Source organism: Dendrobates tinctorius, unplaced genomic scaffold (assembly GCF_039654945.1).
Source record: "Dendrobates tinctorius isolate UK_male_01 unplaced genomic scaffold, ASM3965494v1 ptg000048l, whole genome shotgun sequence".
NCBI lineage: Eukaryota > Metazoa > Chordata > Amphibia > Anura > Dendrobatidae > Dendrobates > Dendrobates tinctorius.
Genome location: NW_027361716.1, coordinates 27,093,389 through 27,114,566, shown reverse-complemented (window position 1 = coordinate 27,114,566; position 21,178 = coordinate 27,093,389). Strand labels below are relative to the sequence as shown.

The window sequence follows — 21,178 nt, the reverse complement described above, 5'->3', positions numbered from 1 at the left end:
AACATAGTAGTATAGAAATAAAGCACATGGCTAAAAGGGAGAGCAAAGTGTGGGTTACCTGACTCCTCCTCTAACTGCCATGGAATAACTGCCTTTTGCTTGATGCTTAGCTTCTGTGATGCTTTGCTTATGGAATGCCTGCGTGCACCCCACACATGCATGCACCCCTTATAATGTTTCTAAATTTATAGGCTCCAATACAGGGTCAGGAGAGATGTATTGTGGGAGCTGGTTTGGGATAATTTGATAGCTGATTCTGTCACACCAAAGGGTGGTTAGCTGATCAAAGACATTGGGCTTGGCTACATCTATGTGCTATAGCACCTTCCACCAGATAACTTCTAGAGTGACCCACACACATGGATATATAACAGTGAGTAAGGAGAACAATGCAACAGATGAATTATAGCAAATATTCAGTATTCATATGCATTAAATGTTACAAAATATTTTGTTTTGTTTCAGCTACTGTGCTGTGAATTGTAATAACCATTATTCTATGATTATTAGAGCTCTTCAGGATGTGCAGATCAGATTTAAACCCCACCAGGGACCCTTGACGGAAACAGCTGCCCTTTCTTCAAAAGACGAGCCTCACAATTTTGGTATTTATTTTCATTTTTTATGTTCTTGACTTGTCTGCCTGCTTTCTGTCTATCGATCTATCTTCATAGATAGTAATATATACAGTAGTTCATAAACCTGCAGTTTTTTCTAATGGATGTTGGTGTCTTCTCGATGTATTTACAAATGCTCCTTGGGGCTGAGCGTACTGCGGCCATGTGGTGGGGTGAAGTAAATTATCGGTGCACTGCAGGTATACCTCGCAAATAGGAGCTCAATAGTGGAATAGCACAGGTCACTTCAGGAACTGGGAATTTAAACGCTGACTTTAAAGGGAACCTGTCAGCAGGATTGTGTACAGTAACCTACAGACAGTGTCAGTTTGCTGCCATTATACTTATTAAAATGATACATTGGTTGATGAAATCCGTCTTGTGGTTGTTTTTTTTCAATCTTTATTTTTAGTTTTTAGTCAACGATATGCGCGTGCCCCAGGGCGGGCCTTGAGGATGGGGTCTTTACGTGTGCTCTGATTAGGAATTTATAAAGCAGACTGCTGACAGGTTACTGATTCCTCACTGACTTGCCCTCTAGTTTGCAGAATGAATACCTGTACATAGTGAAGGAAAAAAAAACTTCTGCAGGCAGGTGCCAGCCATGGACCTGCGCTGCAGCATAATAGCATGTTTACTGTGTAGTTACTACATGTGGTTGAGCTTTTCCTGAGGTGTACAACAAAAAAAAAAAGAAAACGGCGCCTGCGCAGTAGCAGCTATCGGTGATCATAACTGTGATCCGATAACTGCTATTGCACAGGCTCCATCTTGCTAGAGAAGAAAAACAATTTCCTCCTCCAAGATGGCGCCGCCTGCGCAATAGCAGCTATCAGTTACCATAACTGTGATCCGTTTATTGCTAGAGAAAAAGAAATCCTCCTCCAAGGTGGCGCCATCTGCGCAATAGCAACTTTAGGATCACAGCTATCTACAACAATGGCTGCTACTGTGCTGGTATGGCGGGCGCCATTTTGAAAGTTTTATTTTGTTATACATTTCAAGAAAAGCTCAACCACGTGTAGTAACTACATAGTAATCATGCCCATTAGTTTTTCAATTTTTTAAAAGACATGCACTTGATTTTAATATTTTACAATGACACACCTCATGAACTCGCAGTTAACGTTGTTGAAAAACCATGGTTGTGCTAGACGTACCAGTAGACATTCACAAATTTGACCATGGGTGTATCACTGCGTATCTGTCGGATACTTTTTCAGCTTACAGAGCTCAAAATTAACGAGTATGGATGGTAGATACGTGGCAATCAGATTCAAGTTCTTCATGCACCCGTTAATCTTAATAGCAATGGAAATTCCATCTCCACCCTACCTTTTGTTTTCTTAAAGTTGTGTCATGTTTCTGGTCCTATTACTAGTGATTTTACACTAACCATTTACACCGACGTCATACCTAAAAATATCACTACGAACAGATTCAAAGAAAGGGGTAACAAACAGAAAAAAACCACCAGAAAGCGAAAGTATTCGGCCCCCTGGATCTTTTCAACCTTTTCCCACATATGCTTCAAACATAAAGATACAAAATGTAAATTTTTGGTGAAGAATAAAAGTGGGACACAATTGTGAAGTTGAACGAAATTTATTGATTATTTTAAATTTTTGTGGAAATTCAAAAACTGAAGAGTGGGGCGTGCAATATTATTTGGCCCCTTTAACTTAATACTTTGTTACGCCACCTTTTGCTGTGATTACAGCTGCAAGTCGCTTGGGGTATGTCTCTATCAGTTTTGTACATCGAGAGCCTGAAATTCTTGTCCCATTCTTCCTTGGCAGCCAGCTTGAGCTCAGTGAGGTTTGATAGAGATTGTGCACAGCAGTTTTCAGCTCTTTCCACAGATTCTCGATTGGATTCAGGTCTGGACTTTGACTTGGCCATTCTAACACCTGGATACGTTAATTTGTGAACCATTCCATTGTAGATTTTGCTTTATGTTTGGGATCATTGTCTTGTTGGAAGACAAATCTCCGTCCCAGTCTCAGGTCTTTTGCAGACTCCTACAGGTTTTCGTCAAGAATGGTCCTGTATTTGGCTCCATCCATCTTCCCATCAATTTTAACCATCTCCCTGTCCCTGCTAAAGAATAGCAGGCCCAAACAATGATGCTGCCAACACCATGTTTGACAGTGGGGATGGTGTGTTCAGGGTGATGAGCTGTGTTGCCTTTACGCCAAACATATCGTGTGGCATTGGATTTTAATTTCATCTGACCAGAGCACCTTCTTCCACATGTTTGGTGTGTCCCCCAGGTGGCTTGGTGCAAACTTTAAATGACACTTTTTATGTCATTTCTTTGAGAAATGGCTTTCTACTTGCCACTTTTCCATAAAGGCCAGATTTGTGCAGTGTATGACTGATTGTTGTCCTATGGACAGATTGTCCCACCTCAGCTGTAGGTCTCTGCAGTTCATCCAGAATGATCATGGGCCTCTTGGCTGCATCTCTGATCAGTCTTCTCCTTGTTTGAGATGAAAGTTTAGAGGGACGGCCGGGTCTTCGTAGATTTTCAGTGGTATGATACTCCTTCGATTTCAATATGATCGCTTGCACAGTGCTCCTTGGGATGCTTAAAATGTTGGAAATCATTTTGTATCCAAATCCGGCTTTAAACTTCTCCACAACAGTATCACGGACCTGCCTGTTGTGTTCCTTGGTCTTCATGATGCTCTCTGGCATCAAACAGAACCCTGAGACTATCACAGAGCAGGCGCGTTTATACGGAGACTTGATTACACACAGGTGGATTATATTTATCATCATTAGTCATTTAGGACAACATTGGATCATTCAGAGTTCCACAATGAACTTCTGGAGTGAGTTTGCTGCACTGAAAGTAAAGGGTCCAAATAATATTGCATGCCCCACTTTTCAGTTTTTGAATTTCCACAAAAATTTATAATCAATAAATTTCGTTCAACTTCACAATTGTGTCCCACTTGTTGATTCGTCACCAAAGATTTACATTTGGTACCTTTTATGTTTGAAGCCTGATATGTGGGAAAAGGTTGAAAAGTTCCAGGGGGCCGAATACTTTCGCAAGGCACCGTGTGTATATACAGTTTATACAATAGAGGTAGACAGAGAGATATAGATATATATATATATATATGTGTGTATATATATATATATATATATATATATACATACATACATACATACATACATACATACATACACGGTACAGACCAAAAGTTTGGACACACCTTCTCATTCAAAAAGTTTTCTTTATTTTCATGACTATGAAAATTATAGATTCACTCTGAAGGCATCAAAACTATGAACACATGTGGGATTATAGAATTAACAAAAAAGTGTGAAACAACTGAAAATATGTCTTATATTCTAGGTTCTTCAAAGAAGCCACCTTTTGCTTTGTTACTGCTTTGCACACTCTTGGCATTCTCTTGATGAGCTTCAAGAGGTAGTCACTGTAAATGGTCTTCCAACAGTCTTGAAGGAGTTCCCAGAGATGCTTAGCACTTGTTGGCCCTTTTGCCTTCACTCTGCGGTCCAGCTCACCCCAAACCATCTTGATTGGGTTCAGGTCTGATGACTGAGGAGGCCAGGTCATCTGGCGTAGCACCCCATCACTCTCCTTTTTGGTGAAATAGTATTTACACAGCCTGGAGGTGTGTTTGAGGTCATTGTCCTGTTGAAAAATAAATGATGGTCCAACTAAACGCAAACCGGATGGAATAGCATGCCGCTGCAAGATGCTGTGGTAGCCATGCTGGTTCAGTATGCCTTCAATTTTGAATAAATCCCCAACAGTGTCACCAGCAAAGCACCCCCACACCATTACACCTCCTCCTCCATGCTTCACGGTGGATATCAGGCATGTAGAGTCCATCCGTTCACCTTTTCTGCATCACACAAAGACACGGTGGTTGGAACCAAACATCTCATATTTGGACTCATCAGACCAAAGCACAGATTTCCACTTGTCTAATGTCCATTCCTTGTGTTCTTTAGCCCAAACAAGTCTCTTCTGCTTGTTGCCTGTCCTTATCAGTGGTTTCATAGCAGCTATTTTACCATGAAGGCCTCTGCTGCTCAGTCTCCTCTTAACAGTTGTTGTAGACATGTGTCTGCTGCTAGAACTCTGTGTGGCATTGACCTGTTTTCTAATCTGAGCTGCTGTTAACCTGCGATTTCTGAGGCTGTTGACTAGGATGAACTTATCCTCCGCAGCAGAGATTACTCTTGGTCTTCCTTTCCTGGGCCGGTCCTCATGTGAGCCAGTTTCTTTGTAGCACTTGATGGTTTTTGCTACTGCACTTGGGGACACTTTCAAAGTTTTCCCAATTTTTCAGACTGACTGACCTTCATTTCATAAAGTAATGATGGCCATTAGTTTTTCTTTATTTAGCTGCTTTTTTCTTGCCATAATACAAATTCTAACAGTCTATTCAGTAGGTCTATCAGCTGTGTATCCACCAGACTTCTGCACAACACAACTGATGGTCCCAACCCCATTAACATGGCAAGAAATCCCACTTGTTAAACCTGACAGGGCACACCTGTGAAGTGAAAACCATTTCCGGTGACTACCTCTTGAAGCTCATCAAGAGAATGCCAAGAGTGTGCAAAGCAGTAATCAAAGGAAAAGGTGGCTACTTTGAAGAACCTAGAATACTACATATTTTCAGTTGTTTCACACTTTTTTGTTAATTATGTAATTCCACATGTGTTAATTCATAGTTTTGATGCCTTCAGAGTGAATCTACAATTTTCATAGTCCTGAAAATTAAGAAAACTCTTTGAATGAGGTGTGTCCAAACTTTTGGTCTGTGCTGTGTGTGTGTGTGTATGTATATATGTGTGTGTGTATGTGTATATATATATATATATATATATATATATATATATATATAATGTACATCTATCTCCCAAAAGGGATAGTGTACAGGGATTCCAGGCAGTGGCCGCTGGGGGGCAGAACAATATTCCTAACACTTACCCTGGTAAGCCCTGGAATCTGATGGCCTACCTGGCAGCGGAGGTTGGCACCCTAAATATGCGATGTGGCGCACCTCTTCCACGGCGGCTGTTCCTTCAATCTCTGAGAATCCCTTACTCTTAAAAAAAAAAAAAAAAAAAAAAAAAAAAAACACAGAAAAAAAATTCCTTCAGATCTAGCTAGATCCAATGCATCTGTCAAATTAACCACTAATGTGTATGTAAGTCTAGGTAATTCCTTAATTAAATCTGGGTCTGAGCACTATAGAGACGTGTTTCCTCGACTATAAGCCTGGATATATAATGAGCATATAGATTGTATGTTGTGCAATTGTGTAACAGCCTAATCTGCCAGCGCAGTGTATATTCATTTCTCTTTAGCAACAGGCACAGGAGTTAGCTGCAGCAGCCGGCTCCAGCCTCTGTGACCCGCTGCTCCACAGGTGCCGCAACCCCTCCATCTTCTGGGACAATGACTCGAGTATAAGCCAAAGGAGTGGGCGTTTTCAGAACAAAAAAAGTGATGAAAAAATCTGCTTACACTACAATGTATACGGTAGTTGGATTCAGTGTCTCTTTTCTTACATTTTTGTGCTCTTAGATGAGGTAGCAAAAACCTGGTGACATATTCCCGTTGAAATTACCTTATATACTCGTGTGTAAGCCGAGATTTTCCGCCCATTTTTTGGCCTGAAAGTCCCCCTCTCGGCTTATACACGAGTCATATACCAGGGGGTCGGCGGGGAGGGGGGGGGTGAGGGTATCAGGTCATACTTACCGCCTCCTGGCGCGGTCTCTGCAGTCCCCCTGCTTCTCCTGGTCTCAGGGTCCTTCCTTCAGCGGTCACATGGTACCGCTCTTTAAAGTCATGAATATGCGCATATGTATTACTTTAATGAGTGCTACCACGTGACCGGTGAAGGAAGGAGCCTGAGACTGGGAGAAGCGGGGGTAAGTACATGCTATATTCACCTGTCCCAGGTCCATCGCTGCGCGCTGCTCTGTCCTCTCCGCGTCCTCAGTCTGTGATGTTCAGGTCAGAGGGCGCGGTGACATTGTTAGTGTGCGCTGCGCCCTCTGCCTGAACGTCAATGACAGGACGTGGAGGAGAGGACAGAACGACGTGCTGCCATGGAGCGGGGATCGGTAAATATCGCCAGTGCCGGGGTCCTGAGCCAGCGGTGACATCAGAACCTTTCACTGCCTGCTCAGGACACCGGCTCTGGGCCCCCAGCGACGAGAGGTGAGTATGTCATTTTTTTTTCCTATTTGCAGTGGCAGCAGCAATATATGGGGGCATAATTATGGAGAAGCATATGGGGGCATAATCTCTGGATCAGCAATATATAGGGGCATAGCTGTGGAGCAGCATATGGGGGTATAACTATGGAGCAGCATATGGGGGCGTAATCTATGGAGCAGCATATGGGGGCGTAATCTATGGAGCAGCATATGGGGGTGTAATCTATGGAGCAACATATGGGGGCGTAATCTATGGAGCAACATATGGGGGCGTAATCTATGGAGCAGTATATGGGGGCATAATTTATGGAGCAGCATATGGGGGCATAATTTATGGAGCAGCATATGGGGCCATAATTTATGGAGCAGCATATGGGGGCATAATTTATGGAGCAGCATATGGGGGTGTAATCTATGGAGCAGCATATGGGGGCGTAATTTATGGAGCAGCATATGGGGGCATAATTTATGGAGCAGCATATGGGGGCATAAACTATGGCGCATCTTATGGGGCATCATATGGGCCATAATCTGTGGAATATCTTATGGGGCCATAACCTATATGGGGCATTATTAACCTTTTGTGCAGCATTATATGGGGTGTATTTTGTATGGAGCATTTATGGGGCCATCATGAACTATATGGAGCATTATATGGGGCTCCAGATTCATTATGGATATTCAAAACATTTAACCTACTGATGTCTAAATTAATTTTACTTTTATTGGTATCTATTTTTATTTTTGAAATTTACCAGTAGCTGCTGCATTTTCCACCCCAGGCTTATACGCGAGTCAATAAGTTTTCCCTGTTTTTTTGTTGCAAATTTAGGTGGTCGGCTTATACACGAGTATATACGGTATTGTGGCAATTTCTGTCTTGTAAATCTACTATTTTTGTTTTGAGCACCCCTTAACCCCGTCTTTCAGTTTCCTTTAAGAGTTTTATCTAAACTGACAGGCTTCATTTTGTTAGTTTTGATAAATGAGGCTTGATGTATGCTTGGCACCTGAGTGTGCTACATTGCAGTGTGGTGCACATACAGGCCTGGTTCTGCAGGTTCTCTGATCTCTCGCCAGTTGATATGTAGGTATGGGTGTGTGCACACGCTGCAGGTTGTCCTGTGGAATTTTACGCACGGATTTGTGTAAAACCGCAGGTCAAAAGACCTGCGGTTTATCTGCAGTTTTTCTGCGGTTTAGTCTGCGGGTTTCCCCTGCGGTTTGACACCTGCCATGGAGCAGGTGCCAAACCGCAGCGGAATCCGCACAAAGAATTGGCATGCTGCGGTTTTGAAACCGCAGCAAATCCGCGTGGAAAATCCTGCACCGTGTGCACTGCGGATTTCTATTTCCATTGATTATAATGGTACTGTACACCGCAGCAGTCTGCTGCGGATCCGCAGGACCAAAACCGCTGCAAATCCGCAGCGTGTGCACACATCCTTAGGCTTTAACTTGTCCTACGAAATTAAGCTGCTCCACTCTTTAGAGCTTGGGCAATTCATGAACACATGTTTTTGACAGAGTTCTCTGCTTTTTAGATAGCCGTGTTTTGACCAAGACTACACATGCTGTAAAAAGAATCTCCAGATATCTTCGAACGTCTTTATCCTACTACGAAATTTTGCCTGTTTTTCAGTTACTCCCACTCAAATACTAGAAATTGGACCAGAGAGGCAGACTGTTTCAGAATCCCTTCATGAATCTGCGTCCGAGAATCTCAGAACCACTGCTGATTTTTTATTGCTGCCAACAGACTCCAAGCCTAAACTGATGACACCTGATGCTTTTATGATGCCCAGTGCTACAGTTCAACAGGTGAGTCCTGAAAACTGTACTTTTACTATTTATGGCTGATTTCCATGTGTCTATAATTCTTGTAAGTTATTTAAGTTCATTATAGATGAATCCACAGATACGTTGATACAGTAAATATAATGGCATACAATTGTAAGTATAGTTGCATACTATCACGGTCACCAGTTATGTAGCATATATTTTCTCTTATTTTAGTTTATTGCTAATTTTATTCCATTTTTTTGTTAAATCTCCCATATAGTTCTAGAGATTTGGGCCTTTTTTATTCAGTGCTAATTTTAATGGTCCTGGTTTAAAGGGTAATAATGCAGAGCAGCCTAAAGACATGCCTCCAGGGAATCCTGTGAGCCATACCCCCTTGGAAAGGAACATCAAAATTAGCACTAAATAAAGGAATCCATATGTCTTGAACCATATGGCGGATTTACAGAAAAGAAAAAAAACAGAATATTTAGGTGAGCAAAAGGAACTAGTTGGGCATTTCCTGAAGGAAATACATTGTGCTTGAAGAGCACTGCCAGCTTTGCAGCAGTGTATCAGGTGTCGACTGTAAGAAAGTAAAGTTAGAATATGAATGTTGTGTATAGCGATGGCACAACCTGGGATGGGTTGTATATGAAGCCAATGGGGGTGATGTAGTGATGTCACAATCATATAATATTGGGTGCAGGCTAAAGGACCTGTGTGATGTCACCACCATTTGCTTCAAGGGGACGCTGGGACCCACAATGATGAAATGAACGGGGTCCGGACACTTGTGAAGAACAGGCAGACTGTCCTAGGCAGAGTCTGTATGTAAGAAATTGTGGCTGCTCAGTTTGATTTATTGATTTCACTAGAAATTCTGATTGCAACGAATAATCTCTCTAGCAGCAAGTTCTCACAGGTAGACTCTGCTAATGTAAAGTCTGTCTGCTTTTGGCAGATTTTAATAGGGACGGCCATAATGGAAACAAACTATTTTTATGTAGCTAATGAAGTAACATTTAGGCTGTGTGCCCACGTAGCGATTTTTAAGCATTTTTGCCGCGATTTTTGGCGCGAAAACGTTTAAAAATCGTGTACAGAACGCCCCCAATGCATTCCTATGGCATTCCGCACATGCTGTGCTAATGCTGTGCTTTGTTCCGCAGCGGAATCGCATCGCGGAAAAAATCGCAGCATGGTCATTCTTTTGTGCGGAATCACAAAGAATTGCCGCGATTCCGCACCCATAGGAATGCATGAGAATCGCTTACTTCCCGCATGTGGCTATGCCCTCCATGCGGGAAGTTAAGCGTCTCATGTGCGGTTGGTACCCACGGTGTGGAGGAGAGGAGACTGTCCTCCAGGCCCTGGGTACCATACCCCTGTAAAAAAAAGAATAAAAAATAAAAAATCGGGGTATATTTACCTTCCGGCGTCCCGCGCTGCATTGCCGGCCTAAGTGTTCCCAGTAATGCCTTGCGGCAAGATCCTGTGATGACGTAGTCTCGCATGACCCTCGCGGTCTTGCGAGATCGCTATAGTAACGCGAGACCAACGTCATCACAGGTCTCGCAAGGCATTACTGGGAACGCTGAGGCCCGGGATGGCAGCGCGGGACGTCGGAAGGTAAATATACCCCGATTTTTTATTTTTTTTTATCATTTTTAACATTTTATCTTTTACTATTGAGGCCGCATAGGCGGCCTCAATAGTAAAAAGCTGCTCACACTTGTCAAACCGTATGTTTGACGAGTCTGACCAACCTGTCAATCACTTTCCAAGCGATGCTTCAAATCGCTTGGAAAGTGCTTGAGAAAATCGCGGCAAAATCGCGAACAGAATCGCGGTGAAATCACGCGGAAAAAAACGCGCGATTTCTGGGAAGGAGTCCGGTTTTCGGTGTGCGTTTTAACACGCAACGTGGGCACATAGCCTTAGGGCTAGTACACACAGTCAGAATAAATAACACTGGTCAACAGCATTTTTGGTGCCAAAGATATTTCATCGAATTTAGGGTATTTTTGGGGTGCTGATTCTGAATATGTCATCAGTTTTGCCAGATTGGCTCAAGTTTTTGAGATTTTTGGTATCTTATTTATAGCACTTGTTGGTAAATGCGACGCATCATCTCATTAATTTCTTTGGATTAGTACTTGAACTGAGCAGTTCTCAATATAGTTTTGTGTTAATTAGTGTTCTAAAAGTTTGTTCATAGCTTGATTTTTGCACTAACTTTATGTTGTTGTCTGTTTTCCAGTGAAAAGCATGAACTCATCATGAAGAAGTTGTCTTAACGATCCAGACTCATTCTGTTACATTTGTGGTGAATACACACTGCCAAAACATAGAAGAAACATAACAGACTTCGTAAAAAAAGTGTATTTTGCCTATTTTGGGGTTATGCTTGGGGACCAAGACAAGTTTTGGGCACCACACATAGTGTGCAAAGCATGTATCGAATTATTACGAAAATGGAGCAAAGGACAAAGAAAAAGCTTCAAATTTGGTGTTCCAATGGTGTGGAGAGAGCCAAAAAATCATCATGATGACTGTTATTTATGGTAAACACAGGTACAGGCACATCTTCACAATGAGGGACAGGCCTTCTTGCAGATTCCATGTTACTCCCATTTTCGTTTCTTATGCTTATTGAATCCTTGCACTTGCACTGCACAGAAATAACAGTCATCATGATGATTTTTTGGCTCTCTCCACACCATTGGAACACCAAATTTGAAGCTTTTTCTTTGTCCTTTGCTCCATTTTCGTAATAATTCGATACATGCTTTGCACACTATGTGTGGTGCCCAAAACTTGTCTTGGTCCCCAAGCATAACCCCAAAATAGGCAAAATACACTTTTTTTACGAAGTGTGTTATGTTTCTTCTATGTTTTGGCAGTGTATATTCACCACAAATGTAACAGAATGAGTCTGGATCGTTAAGACAACTTCTTCATGATGAGTTCATGCTTTTCACTGGAAAACAGACAACAACATAAAGTTAGTGCAAAAATCAAGCTATGAACAAACTTTTAGAACACTAATTAACACAAAACTATATTGAGAACTGCTCAGTTCAAGTACTAATCCAAAGAAATTAATGAGATGATGCGTCGCATTTACCAACAAGTGCTATAAATAAGATACCAAAAATCTCAAAAACTTGAGCCAATCTGGCAAAACTGATGACATATTCAGAATCAGCACCCCAAAAATACCCCAAATTCATTAAAATATTTTGGACACCAGAAAAAAAATTTTTTTTCGTTGACCTGTGTAATCGGTCGAATTCGGGTGTAAAAATCGGACTGTGTGTACTAACTCTTATAAAGCAGTGTATAAGTGTACACATACTACTGTATGATTGCTTACATATAGCTTTAAAATCAAAGGAAAGCAAATTAGAATGTTTTATGCCAAGTCAGAGAACAGGAAGCCTGTGCTACTACTGCACCACACACACAGATGCTCTTACGCTTCATGCCCCTTTGACAATATGAAGTAAAAACTCAAACAACATTGTAAATGGGTGGCGGTGGCCACAGCTTTTAATAAATCAGAAACTCTCACATTTTATAAACTAAAACCATTGAAATTGAACAGGAAGCAGGGTGCCACACAGGCTTTTGGCGTGCACTAGTGCCTTCCCATATAATTTTATCCACTCCGTTAAAAATATGCCGTCAGCTGTGACTTAATAACAATACATCAGGAATAAACACCCACGTACACTCACGTATAAGCCGAGATATTCAGCCCATTTTTTTTTGGCTGAAAGTCCCCCTCTCGGCTTATACGCGAGTCATATACCGGGGGTCGGCCGGGCGGTGGTGTAGAAGATCATACTCCCCTCTCCTAGCATGTCTTTCAGCCCCCCGTACTTATTCCATCTTCTCCGCGCTGTTCTTCCTGCTTTCAGCGGTCACGTGATGCCGCTCATTACATATGCGCATATGTAATGAGTGGCTCATTACATATGTGCATATGTAATGAGCGGCACCACGTGACCACTGAAAGCAGGAAGAACAGCCCTGAGAAGATGGAATAAGCACGGGAGCTGCAAGAGACATGCTAGGAGAGGTGAGTATAGCGGAGGGAGCCCTATTCACCTGTCCCCCGTTTCACCGCTGCACGTCGTTCTGCTGTCTTGCTTCCTCTGGCAGTGACGTTCAGGTCAGAAGGCGCCATGACGTAGTTAGCAGGCGCCCTCTGCCTGAACAGTCACTGTGCAGAGCCGGCAACGCTGAGGAGCAGCAGCAGGGACATGGTGAGTATATAGTTTTTTTTTTTTTGTTTTTTTTTATTTATTGAGGCAGCAGCAGCATTATAAGGGGCCACTAATAACTGTGCATCATTGTAAGGGGCCGCTCACCGTGCAGCATTATAAGGGGCCACTAATAACTGTGCATCATTGTAAGGGGCCGCTCACCGTGCAGCATTATAAGGGGCCACTAATAACTGTGCATCATTGTAAGGGGCCGCTCACTGTGCAGCATTATAAGGGGCCACTAATAACTGTGCATCATTGGAAGGGGCCGCTCACTGTGCAGCATTATAAAGGGCCACTAATAACTGTGCCTCATTGTAAGGGGCTGCTCACCGTGCAGCATTATAAGGGGCCACTAATAACTGTGCATCATTGTAAGGGGCCGCTCACCGTGCAGCATTATAAGGGGCCACTAATAACTGTGCATCATTGTAAGGGGCCGCTCACCGTGCAGCATTATAAGGGGCCACTAATAACTGTGCATCATTGTAAGGGGCTGCTCACTGTGCAGCATTATAAGGGGCCACTAATAACTGTGCATCATTGGAAGGGGCCGCTCACTGTGCAGCATTATAAAGGGCCACTAATAACTGTGCCTCATTGTAAGGGGCTGCTCACTGTGCAGCATTATAATGGCTGTAGCTTTGGCATTTTCCACCCTAGGCTTATACGCGAGTCAATAAGTTTTCCCAGTTTTTTTGTGACAAAATTCGGGGGGTCGGCTTATACACGGGTCGGCTTATGCAAGAGTATATACAGTACTTTTTTTTTCTTTTTTTATAAAGGGGGGTTACAATAAAATCCATAAATACAGAGTTCATAACAATACATGGGATGGAGGGCAGGACAGAAAACAGACCTGGTGGGAAGAGAAGAATTCTTATGCTGTACACGCTATATCTAATGTCGGGAGCGGTGTCAAAGGACGTGACAAGATCTAATTAGTCCTTAAGGGTACTGTCACACACATCAACAGTCTGCAGATGCTCGGCCAAGCAGCTGCTGTACGTGTCTGTACCCTGATAGACTGGGCACTGAACAAGTGCTCAGTCAGTTGGAGAGATACTGCACCGCTGTAAATTAGTCATTTCAGTGTTGTGCTTGGCCATTCATTGACGCTAGCACTTAACCGCGGCAATGAAGGTCTATGGCCATGGCCACCCACTTGGTCGAGCAGGTGGACGCAGCGGCCGCTCAGTGTAAGGGCAGCTTTCAATTGACAGCCACAGCAGCGATCGACAACGGCTGTCAATTGACAAGTGTGAAGGTGCTGTAAGTGAATATACCAGGCCATGACAGCGGGAGGTAAGCTAGCCATACCAATTAAATTTAAATAAAAGGAAAAGCATGCAAGGACACCCCAGCGATGAAAACGGCCGGGACTGGGTTCTGCCATGCTCAGGAATGCCCCCTACGATGTTGTATCCCACTGTCACACGCAGCAGTTGCCGCCGTCACAGCAGGGTATTGCTGAAACGTCATGGATTGGATGCTCGTTCAGTGTGATGGGGACCTTAGTAATGATAGCAACCATTTAATTGCAGCTGTACCCCTGAAAAATAAAAATGGACAAAAGCGCATATCGTGTTTTCCTGGAAATATTTTGTGGACATTCTTGTGGTGCGAATCATGTTAGGTTGGTAAAAGCCGGAGCGACTGGCATAGTACAGCCCCTCACAAGCCACTTTGGCATGGTGTGGCCCCTCAACAGCCACTATGATGTCGGGGCCTTTCAGGAGCCAGTCTTGCATGCGAGGCCTCTCAGGGGCCACTTTAGTATGTGAAGCGCATGACCCACTTTGTTGTGCGGGCCCCCTCAGGAGCCAGTCTGTTTCCCAGGGCCCCTCAGAAACCACTTTGGTGCCAATGAACCTCAGGAGCAAGTCTGGCATGCAGGGCCCTGCCCCTGCGTAGCCATTATGGCCCCTTGGTAGCCACTTTGATGTGCAGGGCCCCTTGTTAGCCACTTAGGCCCCTTGGTAGCCATTTTGGCATGCAGGAATCCTTGGTAGCCACTTTGGTGCACACAGCCCCTCGGTAGCCACTTTGGCCACTTGGTAGCCACGTTGGTACATTTGGCACCTCGGTGCCACTTTGGCATATTCAGCACCTTGGTAGCCACTTTGGCCACTTGGTAGCCACTTAGGCACATTTGGCACCTCGGTAGCCAGTTTGGCCACTTGGTAGCCACTTTGGCAGATTCGGCATCTCGGTAGCCACTTTGGCCACTTGGTAGCCACTTTGGCACCTCTGTAGCCACTTTGGCCACTTGGTAGCCATTTTGGCCACTTGGTAGCCACTTTGGCACATTCGGCACCTCTGTAGCCACTTTGGCACATTCGGCCCCTCGGTAGCAACTTTGGCCGCTTGGTAGGCACTTTGGCTCATTCGGCACCTCAGTAGCCACTTTGGCACATTCGTCACCTCTGTAGCCACTTTGGCCACTTGGTAGCCACTTGGCACATTCGGCACCTGTAGCCACTTTGGCCACTTGGTAGCCACTTTGGCATGCAGGAATCCTTGGTAGTCACTTTGGTGCACACAGCCCCTCGGTAGCCACTTTGGCCACTTGCTAGCCACTTTGGCCACGTGCTAGCCACTTTGGCACATTCGGCACCTTGGTAGCCGCTTTGGCCACTTGGTAGCCACTTGGTAGCCACCTTGGCACATTCAGCACCTCGGTAGCCACTTTGACCACTTGGTAGCCACTTTGGCACATTCGGCACCTCTGTAGCCACTTTGGCCACTTGGTAGCCACTTTGGCACATTCGGCACCTCGGTAGCTACTTTGGCCACTTGGTAGCCACTTTGGCCACTTGGTAGCCACCTTGGCACATTCGGCACCTCGGTAGCCACTTTGGCCACTTGGTATCCACTTTTGCACATTCGGCACCTCGGTAGCCACTTTGGCCACATGGTAGCCACTTGGTATCCACTTTTGCACATTCGGCACCTCGGTAGCCACTTTGGCCACTTGGTAGCCACTTTGGCACATTCGGCACCTCGGTAGCTACTTTTGGCCACTTGGTAGCCACTTCAGCACATTCGGCTCCTCAGTAGCCATTTTAGCCACTTGGTAGCCACTTTGGCACATTCGGCACCTCTGTAGCCACTTGGTAGCCACTTTGGCACATTCGGCACCTCTGTAGCTACTTTGGCAACTTGGTAGCCACATTGGCATATTCGGCACCTCTGTAGCCACTTGGTAGCCACTTTGGCACACTCGGCACCTTGGGTAGCCACTTTGGCCACTTGGAAGCCACATTGGCACATTCGGCACCTCGGTAGCCACTTGGTAGCCACTTTGGCACCTCGGTAGCCACTTTGGCCACTTGGTAGCCACATTGGCACATTCGGCACCTCTGTAGCAACTTTGGCCACTTGGTATCCACTTTTGCACATTCGGCACCTCGGTAGCCACTTTGGCCACATGTTAGCCACTTTGGCACATTTGGCACCTCGGTAGCCACTTTGGCCACTTGGTAGCCACTTTGGCACATTCGGCACCTTGGTATCCACTTTGGCCACTTGGTAGCCACTTTGGCACATTCGGCACCTCGGTAGCCACTTTGGCCACTTGGTAGCCACTTTGGCACATTCGGCACCTTGGTATCCACTTTGGCCACTTGGTAGCCACTTTGGCACATTCGGCACCTCGGTAGCTACTTTGGCCACTTGGTAGCCACTTCGGCACATTCGGCACCTCGGTAGCCATTTTAGCCACTTGGTAGCCACTTTGGCACATTCGGCACCTCTGTAGCCACCTTGGCACATTCGGCACCTCTGTAGCTACTTTGGCAACTCGGTAGCCACATTGGCATATTCGGCACCTCTGTAGCCACTTTGGCCACTTGGTAGCCACTTTGGCACATTCGGCACCTTGGGTAGCCACTTTGGCCACTTGGAAGCCACATTGGCACATTCGGCACCTCGGTAGCCACTTGGTAGCCACTTTGGCACATTCGGCACCTTGGTAGCCACTTTGGCCACTTGGTAGCCACATTGGCACATTCGGCACCTCAGTAGCCACTTTGGCCACTTGGTAGCCACTTTGACACATTCGGCACCTCGGTAGCCACTTTGGCCACTTGGTAGCCACTTTGGCACATTTGGCACCTCGGTAGCCACTTTGTCCAGTTGGTAGCCACTTTGGAACATTTGGCACCTCTGTAGCCATTTTGGCCACTTGGTAGCCACTTTGGCACATTCGGCACCTCTGTAGCCACTTTGGCACATTTGGCCCCTCGGTAGCCATTTTGGCCGCTTGGTAGCCACTTTGGCCACTTGGTAGCCACATTGGCACATTTGGCACCTTGGTAGCCACTTTGGCACATTTGGCACCTCGGTAGCCACTTTGGCCGCTTGGTGGCCACTTGGCAGCCACTTTGGCACCTTCAGCACCTCGGTAGCCACTTTGGCCACTTGGTAGCCATTTTAGCACATTCGGCACCTCTGTAGCCACTTTGGCCACTTGGTAGCCACTTTGGCACGTTTGGCACCTCTGTAGCCACTTTGGCCACTTGGTAGCCACTTTGGCACATTCGGCATCTCAGTAGCCACTTTGGCCACTTGGTAGCCACTTTGGCACATTCGGCACCTCAGTAGCCACTTGGTAGCCACTTTGGCCACTTGGTAGCCACTTTGGCATATTCGGCACCTCGGTAGCTACTTTGGCCACTTGGTAGCCACTTTGGCCACTTTGTAGCCACCTTGGCACATTCAGCACCTCTGTAGCCACTTTGGCCACTTGGTTGCCACTTTGGCACATTCGGCACCTCAGTAGCCACTTTGCCACTTTGTAGCCACTTGGTAGCCACCGTGGCACATTCGTCACCTCAGTAGCCACTTTGGCCACTTGGTAGCCACTTTGGCGCATTCCGTACCTCGGTAGCTACTTTGGCCTCTTGGTAGCCACTTTGGCACATTCAGCACCTCGGTAGCCACTTTGGCCTCTTGGTAGCCACTTTGGCACATTCGGCACCTCTAGCCACTTGGTAGCCACTTTGGCCACTTGGTAGCCACCTTGGCACATTCGGCACCTCGGTAGCTACTTTGGCCACTTGGTAGCCACTTTGGCACACTCGGCACCTCTGTAGCCACTTTTGCCACTTTGTTGCCACTTTGGCACATTCGGCACCTCTGTAGCCACTTTGGCCACTTGCTGAATGTGCCAAGATGGCTAGCACCTCGGTAGCCACTTTGGCACATTCAGCACCTCGGTAGCCACTTTGGCCACTTGGTAGCCACTTTGGCACATTCAGCACCTCGGTAGCCACTTTGGCCACTTGGTAGCCACATTGGCACATTTGGCACCTCTGTAGCCATGTTTGCCACTTGGTAGCCACTTTGTAGCCACTTTGGCACATTCAGCACCTCGTTAGCCACTTTGGCCACTTGGTAGCCACATTGGCACATTCGGCACCTCTGTAGCCACTTGGTAGCCACTTTGGCACATTCGGCCCCTCCGTAGCAACTTTGGCACATTCGGCACCTCTGTAGCCACTTTGGCCACTTGGTAGCCATTTTGGAACATTCGGCACCTCTGTAGCCACTTGGTAGCCACTTTGGCACATTCGGCACCTCTGTAGCCACTTTGGCACATTCGGCACCTCTGTAGCCACTTTGGCCACTTTGTAGCCACTTTGGCACATTTGGCATCTCTGTAGCCACTTTGGCCACTTGGTAGCCATTTTGGAACATTCGGCACCTCTGTAGCCACTTGGTAGCCACTTTGGCACATTCGGCACCTCTGTAGCCACTTTGGCACATTCGGCACCTCTGTAGCCACTTTGGCCACTTTGTAGCCACTTTGGCACATTTGGCATCTCTGTAGCCACTTTGGCCACTTGGTAGCCACTTTGGCACATTCGGCCCCTCGGTAGCCACTTTGGCCACTTGGTAGCCACTTTGTCACATTCGGCACCTCTGTAGCCACTTTGTAGCCACTTTGGCACATTTGGCATCTCTGTAGCCACTTTGGCCACTTGGTAGCCACTTTGGCACATTCAGCACCTCGTTAGCCACTTTGGCCACTTGGTAGCCACATTGGCACATTCGGCACCTCTGTAGCCACTTGGTAGCCACTTTGGCACATTCGGCCCCTCCGTAGCAACTTTGGCACATTCGGCACCTCTGTAGCCACTTTGGCCACTTGGTAGCCATTTTGGAACATTCGGCACCTCTGTAGCCACTTGGTAGCCACTTTGGCACATTCGGCACCTCTGTAGCCACTTTGGCACATTCGGCACCTCTGTAGCCACTTTGGCCACTTTGTAGCCACTTTGGCACATTTGGCACCTCTGTAGCCACTTTGGCCACTTGGTAGCCATTTTGGAACATTCGGCACCTCTGTAGCCACTTGGTAGCCACTTTGGCACATTCGGCACCTCTGTAGCCACTTTGGCACATTCGGCACCTCTGTAGCCACTTTGGCCACTTTGTAGCCACTTTGGCACATTTGGCATCTCTGTAGCCACTTTGGCCACTTGGTAGCCACTTTGGCACATTCGGCCCCTCGGTAGCCACTTTGGCCACTTGGTAGCCACTTTGTCACATTCGGCACCTCTGTAGCCACTTTGGCCTCTTGGTAGCCACTTGGTAGCCATTTTGGCACATTTGGCACCTCGGTAGCCACTTTGGCCACTTGGTAGCCACTTTAGCACATTCGGCACCTCAGTAGCCACTTTGGCCACTTTGTAGCCACCTTGGCACATTCGGCACCTTGGGAGCCACCTTGGCACATTTGGCACCTCGGTAGCCACTTTGGCCACTTGAGCACATTCGGCACCTCGGTAGCCACTTGGTAGCCACTTTAGCCATGTTGACACATGCTGCCACTTTGCCTCGGGGGCCACTTTGGTGCTTCGGGCCCCTCAAGGGCCACTTTGGCACACTGGGCTTCTAAAGCCACTTTGGCGTCCGACTATGCTAAAGATAGGGTGCGCAGATCGCATGCAGCCGTGTGCGATAGTAGGCGGCGATGACCGGATGGGGCAGGCAGGGGGCGGGGCTTAGCGGCGCCGAGCGCTGCGTGGAAAATACGCTAGTGTGAAACTACCCTAAGTGTAATGATTTGTTGTTTGTTTTTTTTTTAAATTCTTTTCGGATGGGGCCAATCATACCAGGATTGGGATGGGGCAAATCATACCAGAATAAGGATGGGACCATTCATACCAGGTCCGGGATGGGGCCAATCATGCCAGAAAAAGGATGAGACCAATTATACCAGGACCGGGATGTTGCCACTCAAACCAGTATAAGGAAGGGACCAATCATACCATGAAAAGGATGGGGCCAATCATACCAGGACCAGGATGTGGTCAATCATACCAGGAAAAGGATAGGGCCCTGCATACCAGGACTGGGATGCGTCCACTCTTACCAGGATAAGGATGAGGCCATACATACCAGGTCTGGGATGGGGCCAATCATACCAGGATAAGGATGGGGCCGTGCATACCAGGAACAGAATGTGGTCAATCATACCAGGATAAGGATGGGGCCATGTATACCAGGACTGGGATGTGTACAGTCTTACCAGGATAAGGATGAGGCCGTACATACCAGGGCTGGAATGGGGCCAATCATACCAGGATAAGGATGGGGTCAATCATACCAGGATGGGGACTCTGCATACCAGTATAGGAAAGAGGGTGGTCATTCCTGCCAGGATAATGATTAGGGGGGGCCATGCATCCCAGGATGGGGATAAGGGGGCCATGCATACCAGGCTAGGGATGAGTGCCATGCATATCCGGATAGGAATAAGGGAGCCGTGCATACCAGGATACTGATAAGGGGCCATGTGTATCAGGATGGAGGGGGATGAGGGGCCATATTTACCAGGATAGGTGCTATTAAGTACAGAATTGACCACATTTTTTGCTTCAGTTTTATTTTTCCTAATTTCCACTTCTAAAACCTAGGTGCGTCTTATGGTCCGGAGCGTCTTATAGTCCGAAAAATACGGTAGTCACTTTTTTTCCTTCCATTTTGTCTGTAAAATGACCACAGTGTGAGCATGCTCTTACACATTGCACATATACCAGCTTCTGCTTATTTCTTTGATTTTGCTGTAGTTTCTTGTACTTTTTACAAACATGAGTGTGGCCCCTTTATGAACTGTGCATTTCATCGATATAGCTTACCATTATCTGCATTGAGGTTGGCTGACACAAGTTAAGGTGTTTAACCCCTTAACCTCCGGGATATTTTCCATTTTTGTGGTTTTGTTTTTTGCTCCCCTTCTTCCCAAAGCCATAACTTTATTTTTCTGTCAAT

At 46.1% G+C, this 21,178-nt stretch overlaps 1 protein-coding gene across 3 annotated transcripts in view; it reads left to right on the top strand.

The window, feature by feature from the left end:
• The window catches only part of EDC4 (enhancer of mRNA decapping 4), a 634,971-nt gene that overhangs the window by 323,547 nt on the left and 290,246 nt on the right, over positions 1–21,178 (top strand). For all 3 annotated transcript variants that reach the window (XM_073576355.1, XM_073576356.1, XM_073576357.1), the window contains exons 14-15: positions 511–605; positions 8,485–8,663. In XM_073576355.1, coding sequence (XP_073432456.1) covers positions 511–605; positions 8,485–8,663 — 274 coding nt within the window. The remainder of the gene's footprint in view (positions 1–510; positions 606–8,484; positions 8,664–21,178) is intronic.